The 10,950-nt window shown below is 58.9% G+C and overlaps 2 protein-coding genes across 2 annotated transcripts; one reads left to right on the forward strand and one right to left on the reverse strand.

Moving 5' to 3' along the window:
* Positions 1 to 3,425: 3,425 nt before the first annotated feature.
* On the reverse strand, positions 3,426 to 6,889 carry LOC131561431 (steroid 17-alpha-hydroxylase/17,20 lyase). The gene is made up of 8 exons (XM_058810723.1): positions 6,566 to 6,889; positions 5,941 to 6,079; positions 5,193 to 5,422; positions 4,903 to 4,989; positions 4,603 to 4,812; positions 4,204 to 4,373; positions 4,014 to 4,117; positions 3,426 to 3,769 (listed from the first exon to the last, which is right to left on the reverse strand). Exons 1-8 carry the CDS (start codon positions 6,887 to 6,889, stop codon positions 3,501 to 3,503), a joined length of 1,533 nt encoding a protein of 510 aa, XP_058666706.1. The 3' UTR covers positions 3,426 to 3,500.
* Positions 6,890 to 7,730: 841 nt separating this feature from the next.
* Positions 7,731 to 10,939, forward strand: BORCS7 (BLOC-1 related complex subunit 7). The gene is made up of 5 exons (XM_058810716.1): positions 7,731 to 7,876; positions 8,253 to 8,315; positions 8,768 to 8,811; positions 9,229 to 9,249; positions 9,709 to 10,939. Exons 1-5 carry the CDS (start codon positions 7,736 to 7,738, stop codon positions 9,758 to 9,760), a joined length of 321 nt encoding a protein of 106 aa, XP_058666699.1. The 5' UTR covers positions 7,731 to 7,735; the 3' UTR covers positions 9,761 to 10,939.
* The last annotated feature ends 11 nt before the right edge of the window (positions 10,940 to 10,950 follow it).

Consider the following 10,950-nt stretch of genomic DNA (forward strand, 5'->3'; position numbering starts at 1 on the left):
CAGCAGGTTTTACAGCAAATTAGTGTCAATCTAGTGTTCAGTGTTCTGCTTACAATGTGCTCTAGGTGTGGCTGCCAGTACTCCTTGAAGTCTGTTTTTGCTAGAGTCCATGGCCATGTGGAGCTGCTTACATGGAATGTTTTTTGGCCACTGAAGCTGGGAGGGCAAGGATCCAGCAGGTGTCGTGGTGGGCTGGGGTTATGTTGCCTGGGGACAGGTGAAGAGCACAGTGTGGTGGCTCAGCGAGTGTCCCCTGGGCAAAAGGGGGCTCCTGGGATCAGTGGGTACTGCAGCATCTCCGTGGTGTTTCCAAGGGACTTTTCACCTCTGCAGTGATGCAAACTCTTTAACTGGGAGCACTGGTGTGATCTTCCTGCCAGATATCATTGCATGCTTGTACAACCCTGTGGATGGGTGTTGGCTGAAGATGGACGAGGAGGGAATTGTGTCTTGATGCTTGCTGGCAGCCTGCTCTCAGAGCTTTGCCTGCCTAACTGGAGGCTAAGGAAAGCAGAGGTGCAGTTAAGCCTCTGTGTTACAGTCATCAAAAGCTTCCTGGGGCAGGAAGCCTGGAGAGAAGCAGAATGAGCAGCTCTACTGCCAGCATGAGGCTGCTCTGCTGAGTGATGGGAGATTGGGGCTCCCTGGGCACCCCTCACTGCTCAGGGATGTGAGTCAGTGGTTCTGAGTTCTGGGGCTCCCTGAGCATCCCTCACTACTCGGGGATGTAAGTCAGTGGTTCTGAGTTCTGCTCTGCACAGCCAGGGCTCCCCAGCTGTATCTCCTCTGGTTCTCTGCATGCCCTGGCTGGGCTCATCCCAGCCTGACCTGCTCCAGGCAGAGCTTGGCAGGGAGCTGGGGCACAACTCCAGTGAATAAACTCCTTTGCTGTCCTGAGTGAGTGTTTCTCCCCAAAGGCTGCTGCTTCGTGCCCCCCCATCACCACCAGTGCAACACATCCCAGGGAGGCTTTTGCTGCTGTTTTTTTTTTTTTTTTCTTTAGTTTATATAGGAAAAGCCAGGCCGGGAGGGGGCAGACAGGGAGCCCCTGGCTCAGGCAAGCCCCACAGCATCCCACAGTGGGCAGCCTGGGAAGGCCAGGATGAGTTTGCCTCTTGGTCAGAGCTGGTTCCCCCCATCCTTGCAGCACAGATCTGTTTTTATCAGATGGGACGGGTGCCCGCTTCGGGGCCGTCGCGACGGTGGTGCAAGCGCTGCAGTCTCTGTGCCGGGGGGGGTGGGGGGGGGCACAGGCTACCGGCTCCTTTCTCCGTTTGTTTTCGACCGGCAAACAGCTGTGTCCTGAGGTCTGTGCTTACTCAGCTCTCCTGGCCCCGCAGCCGGTGCAGAGCCCGCAGGTATTCCAAGCGTCTCCTGCTCCTCCTGGGCTGGCCGTCAGTCTCGGCACAGTGCAGGGCCAGCCGGTGCCTGGTGCAAAGACAAGCCTCTCAAACTTGGAGGGCTTCTGAGCTGAGCCCTGTGACACAGCTGGGTCAGCCAAGTGCTTTGAGGGTGGCTGTGCCCCCCAAAATGAGTTTGTGAAATGGAAAGGCTCGGGCTTGCTCTGCCCAGTGCCCTCAGCAACCTGTGCATGTGCTTCATGGTGTACCCAAGAAACAGTGTGGAAATGAAAAACCTTCATTCTTTCCATTGTCACCAGTTCCTCCCTTGCAGACCCCCTTTGCCTCAGGGAGCTGGAGCCAGTGGCCCAGGTGAAGCTTTCTGGTGCAGCCAGGGGTTTGGGTGCAGCAGCACAGCCCCGGAGCAGCTGTCAGGATAGAAATACCAGCCGGGTGATTCAGCAGTGCGTCTGCCCACTCCCAGAGCAGGGAGCAGCCGTGCCGGGGGCTGTTTACCAGCTCACAAAGTGCCAGGCAGCTGGTTCTGGGCTCTGAATTTCCCCAGCAGCATCTTCTCTTGGTGGGGAGGACGTGGGCTGGGTGGGGGGCAGGACACCCTGCAGCAGGGCCCAGCTTGGGCTGCTGGGATTTGCAGCATGTGCTGGTCTCCCAGCCTAGGACAGCACATGCCAGCCCTGGCAAATGGGAAAGGTGGATTGCAAGAGGCTGTGGCTGGAGGCATTCTCCAGGTTAGAAACATCCCTGGTTCAGAGGTCCCCATTTCTGCCCCAAGGTGCATTTAGCGCTTGTGTGGGTGCATTGGCAAACAACAAGGTGTCAGCCCCTTGTTGATTTTGGTAAGGAGAAAATCCTTTCCCTTACCAAGAGCAAAATCAAATGCCTTGGCAAAGGGGTGCAAATGTGCTGGAGGTCCTGTTGATGCTCCTGGAGGCATCGCAATGTTTCAAGAGACTGGAGTAGAGCCTCCCTGCCAGTGTGTGCTGCCAGTGACAGGATTTGGGGCAGGGGAAGGACAGTGCTGGCATGGAGGTGCCAATCCCCAGAGAAGCCTAGGGCATCAGGTTTAGCCAAGTTTTTTCCCAAAGCCCGTTCTGAGCCCTGTCCCCCTTCACCCATACAGTGTAGCAGAAGTAGAGGGATTGCCACTACACACCAGTAGTGGCATCCCTGGTGTGATGGAAACAGGCAGGAAAGTAGGAGGGTATGTGGGGCTCAGCCCTTAGAAGCCATCAGTGACTCTGTGCACCAGCTTCTGGTGGGTCAGCTGCTCAAATCAGCCTGAGGATTGCCCTTGGGACAGGTATGTGCATGGCAGTTCTTCCTCCAGCTCTTCCCTACCAACCTGAGCCCCCAGGAAAATGGACTAGGAGGAGGGAGGATGCTCCCAGTGCTATGCCAGGCTGCAAATGCATTGCCTTCCTCATCACCCTCATGCCACAGGCTGACAGGACCCATTTGGCATCTGATGCTGGTGTTGAAGGGGCTGCATGAAAGCCAAGTGTTGAGGGTTTGAAAGAATTCACACACACTGAGCAGGAGATTCAGTGGTGGGGATGTCTGTTTTCCTGCCTGTTAGCAAGAGAGAAGGCAGGGGGAAAATGAGGGGGTGTGCAGGGCTGGGGTGTCACATTGTGCTGGGGCTCTGTGGGGCTTTCCCCTCTGCCTTGGCTGCTTTCCCTCCAGGGGCCCTGAGCCATGGCTGTGCAGCTATTTAGTTAAATATTAAGAGGTCAAGTAATAGAGAACCAGAAACCTAATTACATGCTGCCCTCCATGGCACAGTAGTTTTTGGCAAAAGCAAAGCAAACACGGCCCCTTGCGTTACAGGAAGGTTGTGCTGCTGCTGCTGCTGCTGGAGCCATGGCCAAAATCCAGCCAGGCAGGGAGTGCCCAGGATAGTGAGCAGGCAGGAGCTGCCACGCTGCTGCAGAGAGGCCACAGCCTCCCAGCTGAGCCCAGTGCTCCCAGCAAGTTGTGGGGCCACCACACATCTCAAATTTAACCCTGTCCTCCGTCTCGTGCCCAAATAATAGCCGGAGCCATGCTGTGTTTGGAACAGCTTTATCAGGATAACCCCCCATCCATGGGGCAGCCTCTGTGGTCCCACCCCCCCTGCCTGGGATCCAGGGCTCCTCCCCATCACGAGGCTGCTCTCCAGGCCTCCCTCAGCCTGGCCTTCACCTGAAACTTCTGCACCTGCAGCACGACACCAAACTTGCCCTCCAGCGAGGGCAGGGGCTGGTCCTCAGGGCACTCCAGTGTAAACCTCTGCAGCACCCAGGCCAGGAAGAGGAAGAGCTCCATCTTGGCCAGGACTTTTCCCAGGCAGACACGGATCCCAGCTCCGAAGGGGAGGTAGCTGGGTGAGGGTGAATGGATGTGCTGGCCCTGCTCATCCAGGAAGCGGCCTGCAAGGGAAAGGGGCACCACTGGCATCAGCAGGCTGACCCTTCTGCCTGAGACCTGCCCGAGTTCACCATGTGTGTCCCTCCTGGGAGCTGCAGGAGCAAGAGGTGTGAATGCCCCAGGCAGGCAGGAGCAGGATCAGGATCCAACCTCCCAGCACCAAGCCTCCCCCAGGGCTCCGCCTCTCCTGCTGCACCCACCCGGCCATGCCCTGGCCTAGGAGGGGATGAGGATCACACAACCCACCAGGATTGAACTCCTCGGGCTTGTCCCACTCCTTCTCGTCGTGGTGCACAGACCAGAGGTTGATGATGACCCTGGCACCCTTGGGGATGGAGTATTCGCCAATGCTGCAAAGCAGACACAGAGTGAGGCAGTGGCTCCCTGCCCAGTCTCTGCCCATGAGCTGGATGTGCCCCATCCAGGGGGGTCTCACCTGGTGTCAGCAAGGGACACGTGTGGGATGAGCAGGGGGGACACAGGCCGGATGCGCAGCACCTCACTGATGGTGGCCTCCAGGTAGGGCAGCAGCGGGCGGTCGCTGAGGTGGGGGTGACGCACCAGGCCGATCTTGTGGTCCATTTCCTCCTGGATCTTCCTCTGGATCTGGGAGGAAAGCAAAGACCATTGTGGGAGCCCAGGGAGCGAGATGCCCTGTGCACCCAGCATCATCAGCATATCCTGTCAGCTTGTGTGGGGCAGAAGTGCCCACAGCCTGATCGTGCTTATCTGCAGAGCCTGACTTCTCTTCTGGCACCTGCCTTCCCTAAAACTCCCCATGGTGTCCCTGGTGCTGGAAGGAACCCAAGCCCCCACTGTGGAGTGCAGACCCTACCTCAGGGTAGTGGAGCAGGTAGAGCACAGCCCATTTGAGCACAGTTGTGGTGGTCTCCACACCGGCCCCAAAGATGTCCCCCACTGTCATGAGGAGGTGGTCATCAGTCAGCTCCAGCCCTGGCTCCAGAGGGCTGCTGTTCTCAGCACTGAGCCTCACTTGCAGGAGGGCATCCATGAGGTCCTTCACAGTGTCTCCACAGAAAGCTTCCTGCCGAGGGACACGCATGAGCCAGGCTGTCCTGGGCACAGTGCCCACCGCCCCAGCTCCAGCATCTCCCTATCCTGGCCCTGCTGGCACCTTGTGTTCAGTGAATTTCTGCTGCAGCAGCTGGTCCCGGACCTGGAGGCATTTCTTCAGCAGGGTCAGGTCCTTGTTGGGAAATATCTGAGGGAGAAAAGCACATTACAACAGTCTGCAGCTCAGCCAAGCCCTTGCAAGCCCCCAGGCAGTCACCCTATGCCCACTGGCTCTTGTGGGTCACCGGGACGGGGATGTTCCTAACTCAGGGGTGCTCCTACAGGACACATCCCAGCTTCTTCCTCTCATCTGAGGTGAGAGAAATGGGCGGTGCCCATGTTCCTGCTCACCTGGAGCCAGGGGAAGATGTCCACCAAGCTCTCCTTGGCCACGGTGTCCACGATACCCTGGCTGTACTCCAGCATGGCCTCGAACTCGGGGTCCCCCCGGCGGTACGAGGAGTTGAAGCAGAGGGAGCAGACCACGTTGGTGACGGCCCGTGTGAGCTCGGGGGCCATGTCCAGGGCCGTGTCCTGCGCAGCGCTCAGCGTCTCGCACAGGGACGCGGCCTCCCGGCAGACTGGGGGGGAGCAGAGCCACGCCAGGGGTGATGAGGGAGTGGTGATTAAGCCAAGGGGGGGGAAGGGGCAGCGGGGGGCTGGAAGGAGGGGTCCCCTGCTCCTACAGCGTGTGCAGCCTGCAGAGGGCACCCCCAGACAGGGCTGGGCCCTGAGAGGCTGGGATGGGCAGAAGGGACAATGCTGGGTGGGGGGGGGGGGGAGCAGAGAGAATGGAGATGTGCAAGGATGTCCTCCTGGGCAGAGTGGGGAGCTGGCTCCATGCCTCAGTCTCCCCATCTGTGAGAGAGGGGAACTAAAGTTCAGTGTAGAAAACACACGGAGAGGTGTTGGTAAAGTACAGGGCATATAAGGAGAGGGAAAGAGCCCCTGCCTGGCAGGCTGAGGGGACACCAGGGGACACAGGCTGAGCCACTGTCTTTCCTTCGTTCCCAGGGAATCGGGGCACTTAAGAAGACAAAGTACAGCGTGGGAGGGAGCCAGAGCTGGGAGGGAGCCTGGGGCAGGGGGAGGCACTTACTGATCTTCTCGAGGGCGAGCGAGCCCTCACCGAACATGGAGAGGGCAGTGTGTACCAGCTTGCGCTGGAATTTCCACAGGGGCCCGTAGCTGGCGAAGGCGATGTCCTTGCCCCCCCGGGACAGCAGGTCCGTGGTCACCTGAGGGACAGGCAGTCCCAGGGTCATCCCGCTGCAGGGCAGCCCCGCGGGGGAGGGACGATCATCTCACCCCATCCCAGAAATGGTCCGGGGAGCTAGAGGTTAATGCAGGCAGGCACAGCACAGAACATGAGGTTTGCTTTCTCCCTCTCAAGGACTGATAAAGAGATCCGGGGACAGATGTGAAGGCTAGGGGCTCTAGGATGCCCAGGGAACTTATGGGGTACAGGTAATACCTGAACCCATATCCCCGTGCCCAGGGATGCAGCCAGCCGCAGGGAAAACAGGCACCCTTGGGACGGAGGATGACAGGGCTGGAACCCTGGGGAATACCTGGGGAGCAGGGTACGGAGGGGCCGCCCTGCCCCGGCTTGCTGCAGGCAGGATGGGGAGGGGACACGGACCCCGCTGCGTGCCTTGGGAGTGTCCCCCTCCTCACGCCACGCCACAGTGGGAAGGGGTCCCCAAGAGCTGCTGCCCACTCACGGTGCGGGGCCGTCCGGCGAAGTCTTTGCCCTTCTTGAGCAGCACCTCCCTGGCGTGCCGATAGCTGTTCACCACCACCACGTAGTGGGAGCCCATCCAGAGGGCGTACAGGCTGCCGTACTGGCCCTGCAGGCGCCACAGCCGCAGGTGGAGCTGGGGGTGCCCGGCCAGCTGCAGCAGGCTCCCCACCAGCGGCAGGGCCGGCAGGCTCCGTGGGCGCCCCAGCCCCGTGGCCGTGGCCATCGGCAGGGTGTCCCTCCGTCGCGCCAGCCGCCAGGTGCAGAGCAGGGCCAGGGCCAGCAGCAGGGCGCCCAGCAGCGCCATGGCGGGGCCGGCTGCGGGGCTGCGGCGCGCGGGGGGCCCTTATAGCGGCGGCGGGGTCGTCTCCTTGACTCTGAGGCGGGTTCGGCTCCTTATCGGGGGGACGAGGAGGGGGGAGCCGAGCGCTGGGCCCGTGGCCAGCTCTGCAGCTGTGGGCACATGGCGGGGGGCGAGGGCAGCGGGGCCACGGCCGCCCTGGGGGAGCTGCTTCCAGCACTGGGGGCCAGGGGATGCCCAGGGTCGGATCCGTCCTTGGGGTTCCATCCCCAGGGCCCTGTGGTGGGCCGGGGGTGTGGGGACAGCTCGAGGTCTGTCGTGGGTGCTGTGAGCACAGCTGGGGGATCTGGCGGGGCACTGGAATCCATCCCCAGCCAGGGAGCGCCTCGACAGATCTGGGAGGGAATGGGCAGCACTGGAAATATTGAGCAATATTAAGCGCGGAGCATCCCTCATCATCAGTTCTTGTCAATGCTTGGGAGACGCAGGTAGCACTGGACACTGCTGGGCAGCGCTTGGCAATGCTGGTGAGCGCCGGTCAGCCCCTGGTACTATTGGTGAACCCTGGTCAGTACAGGCAAGTACCGGCCAGGGCTGAGAAAGGCTGATCAGGGCTGGCCTGTGCTTGTCAGTGCTGGGCAGCCTGTGGGTGTCCGTGCCGAGGCGATGAGGTGTGCTGGGGGAGTCCTTTGGGAATTGAAGCCCCTCCCTGCAGCATCCCCGACCACCGCGGACTCTGCGCCTTCCCGAGCCTTCAGACCCCCGGCACTCGCCGTAGCAGCTCCCGGGGAAAGGCGGGGCGGGGGCGGGCGCGGGCGCGGGCGGGGCGGGGGCGGGCGCGGGCGGGGCAAGATGGCGGCGGGGGGCGCGGCGGATGCCCAGGCGCGCTTTGGCCACTCGGTGAAGGGGCTCCTGACCGAGAAGGTGACGAGCTGCGGCACCGACGTGATCGCTCTCACTAAGCAGGTGCTGAAGGGCTCTCGTAGCGCCGAGGTGAGCGGTGGGTGCCGGCGGGCGGCCGATTACAGGGCCGGAGCGGAGCTGGGAGCGGGGAGGGCGGCGCAATGCACGCTGGGAGCTGTAGTCCGAGGAGGGGACACATCCTTGTGTCTGGACAGGGACGGGGACAGCGGGAGCGGAGCGCGGGCACGGCTGGGCAGCGCCTCGGGACTCCGGCGGTGGCAGGCGGGAGGGAGGGTGACCGCCAGCTTCCCGGGGACAGGTGGGAGCGGTGCCTCAGGCGCTCCCGACGGATGTGCTGTCACGGCACGGCGGTGTCACCCCGAGTGTCACCCTGCCAGCCGTCACGGGGGCCTCGGGAAACGCAAAGGTGCAGCGTCTCAGCCTGCTCTGTACGTTTGCCTTGTAGCTGCTGGGTCAAGCTGCCAGAAACATGGTGATGCAAGAAGATGCCATCTTGCACTCGGAAGATGTAAGCTGTGTTCTTGTGCTGGAGCAGCAGCGTTTCTGGGGACGGGAGGAGAGGAGGGTGGTAGGAATGGTTTGCAGCCGTGCTACAACTGCTCCCGGAGCCCTGGAGTCAGATACATGACTTCAGGCAGCAGGGCTGGTGGCCAGAATAACTTAGTGCTTCCTCAGACCCAGTGCTGCTGGACTCCTGATGTCCTGCAGGCCGGCCAGCCCTCAAGCTGTGCCCTCTCTGACAGAAAGCTTGAGGCACTGTGGGCTGAAATAAAGCACTTGTGTCTCTGCCTGTCCCTGGGAAAGGAGAAGGAAGTGTGCCACTGGTGACAGATACCAGTGAGGGTGTTTTGGAGGCAGTACAGCAATACAGTGGTGGCTGTGCTGGAGGAACGCCCAGGGCATTAGGACAGCTGCTCTGTGATCTCTGTAGGCATTCATTCTTTGTTTTGTTCTCCACAGAGTTTAAGAAAAATGGCCATAATAACTACTCATCTACAGTACCAGTAAGTAGGGGACACCAGTAAGTAGGTGTTCTCTCTTGGGGGCTGAGTGGATCCCTCAGTCCTTCTCTGTTCTCCTTAAAGACTTTGCATTAAGCTGTCAGCTCAGACTGATCCCTCTTTTGCAGTTCTTCAAAGCTGAGCAGGCCTTGGAGCTGGAATTTTCCAGCCCTCTTCCAGGCTGTTTTGGGGTGGGAGCTGAAATTTTTGTCTCCTGTTTGCCATGCACTGTATCTCCCATGTGTGTGTATGATGCACCTGGGACTAAGAAGGAGAAGCCAGTGCTGCTTCTGTCCCCCAGAACTTAATCCAGAAACATCCTGGAGTTTTTGCCTCTTGAGCCCTTGTTTGGCATAACATAAATCATGACTGAGATTTTGTTTTTCTAATGCTCTTTTTTTCTTTCCTTTTCTCCTCCAGGCAAGAAGCAATTCAAAAGAAGTGAGTTCTGGGAGGACCTGGGGAACATGCTGTGAGGGTAGAAAGGGGAAGGTGATGGAGTTGGATGGGGGAAAGCAGGATGGAAAGGTTTTTGCATCTGCCTTTGAGGCAGATGCTGGCCCAGCAGGATAGCACTTCAGTATTGTGAAGAGATGGGAATTTGAGTGAAGAGGTGGGATTCATACCCAAGCTTCCTTTGATTCCTTCCTGCCCACTGATGTGATAGAGCATGTGAGGTTGCTTGTGAGAGGAGATAAGGGTGGTGGGAGCAGAGCTGTGTACAGCAGGGTGCATGAAGTGAGGTTTCCTTTGTGGGGACACAGAGGGGGGTCAGGGGACCCCAGGGTTTCTCTTTGCTGTAGTATCAGCTCTAGAGCTGCTCTGGTGCCTTGGGCACAGGCAGCACAGCACAGTCTGGGAGCAGATCTCACCATGAATCTCCTCTTGCTTGGTGCCCAGCGTTGAGCGCTCGTCAAACCTTCAGGACCAGCTGAGTCACTTGCTGAAATGAAGGGGAGCTGAAGGCTTGAGGAAATCTCAACCAGCACTGAGGGAGTGAAGTGTTCTCCCTCCTCCAGCCCCTGGGGCTCAGAACTATGTCTGGATGAAGCTGGATGTCAGCTGGGATAGGTGCAGAGTCTGTGCTGCTGGGCACATGGCCCCCTCTCGTGTTCCTGCATCCACACCTCTGCTCCAGAATGCTCACCTGCACACCTGCACCTGGCTGAAACAAACTTCCCTGAAACTTTGCTCTTCCCAATAATCCCTGTGTCTGCTTACTTCCCATGTAGCGTGAAGTGCTCAGCCCACCCCAGCACCCTCGGCAAGAAATGCAGAGTTGAGGCATGCCATTTAAATGCAGGTGCCTGCAGTTTGCCACTGGTCTGTATTTAGCCACAGAGGTGGCACAGAGTGCAGTTTATTTAGGGCATTTTAATCAGTGTGAGCTGCAAGTGCCTGGGTGGGTGGAGGGGTACTTCAGTGTAGGCTGAGGTGCCAGTCCCAGCACAGAATTTCTGAAACCAGGAACCTAAGCATACACATCTGCCAGTGGCCTAGCTGGATGTGGTTTGACCATCATCCTCCTCAGAGGTTATCTTATTTTCCTCTCTGCCAGAGTTTGGAACATCATCCCTTTGCCAGCCCATATGTGCTGCATTTGGCCTTCAAGTGCATTCCTTCTCCTGAGCTGCTGCTCCAGCTTTTGATGAAGCAGCCTTGGCTGTGGTGTGTGTTTGTATCTGGTTGGGAAGGTATCCAAAGGCCTTCTTGGGAAGCAGGCAAGAGAGCATCAGGAGCTGGTGTGCTCAGTTCTACGCTGCTCTGTTGAAGACTAGTGAGCTGTTCACATCCAGGACCAGCTATAAATACTGTGTCTTGTTTTTAGTGAGTCACTTATCTGGAGCACTTGGAGTGCACGGGAAGCACTTGTTTCCCTGAGTGTGCTTTTCACCAGCTGATAGGAGCAGGCAGGCTGAGAGCTGACATGGGCCTGCCACATTCCTGTTGGAATGCTGCTGGAGTCTGGTTCCTGTGCTGCAGAGCCTTCTCAGACTAGATTTCACCATCCCTGCCAGTATTTTTGCCTTGGGTGACATTCTGACCCCAGCTTTGCAGGTGCACTTTGGGAATGAGAGTTTTCCCTATGGCTCTCTTGCTGAGAATAAAACCTGTCCTGAACACCACCAAACTGCAGCAGTC

Source organism: Ammospiza caudacuta, chromosome 9, assembly GCF_027887145.1.
Source record: "Ammospiza caudacuta isolate bAmmCau1 chromosome 9, bAmmCau1.pri, whole genome shotgun sequence".
NCBI lineage: Eukaryota > Metazoa > Chordata > Aves > Passeriformes > Passerellidae > Ammospiza > Ammospiza caudacuta.

Bases quoted from the DNA above. Each gene is read 5' to 3' on its own strand.
- LOC131561431 (XM_058810723.1), bottom strand. From the start codon at position 6,889: ATGGCGCTGCTGGGCGCCCTGCTGCTGGCCCTGGCCCTGCTCTGCACC. The intron at 5,423-5,940 runs GTAAGTGCCTCC...GCTCCCCCCCAG, and splicing joins GCTCGCCCTCGAGAAGATCA to TCTGCCGGGAGGCCGCGTCC. The intron at 4,374-4,602 runs GTAGGGTCTGCA...CTTTCCTCCCAG, and splicing joins ACCTGCTCCACTACCCTGAG to ATCCAGAGGAAGATCCAGGA.
- BORCS7 (XM_058810716.1), top strand. From the start codon at position 7,736: ATGGCGGCGGGGGGCGCGGCGGATGCCCAGGCGCGCTTTGGCCACTCG. The intron at 8,316-8,767 runs GTAAGCTGTGTT...TGTTCTCCACAG, and splicing joins CCATCTTGCACTCGGAAGAT to AGTTTAAGAAAAATGGCCAT. The intron at 9,250-9,708 runs GTGAGTTCTGGG...CTTGGTGCCCAG, and splicing joins CAAGAAGCAATTCAAAAGAA to CGTTGAGCGCTCGTCAAACC.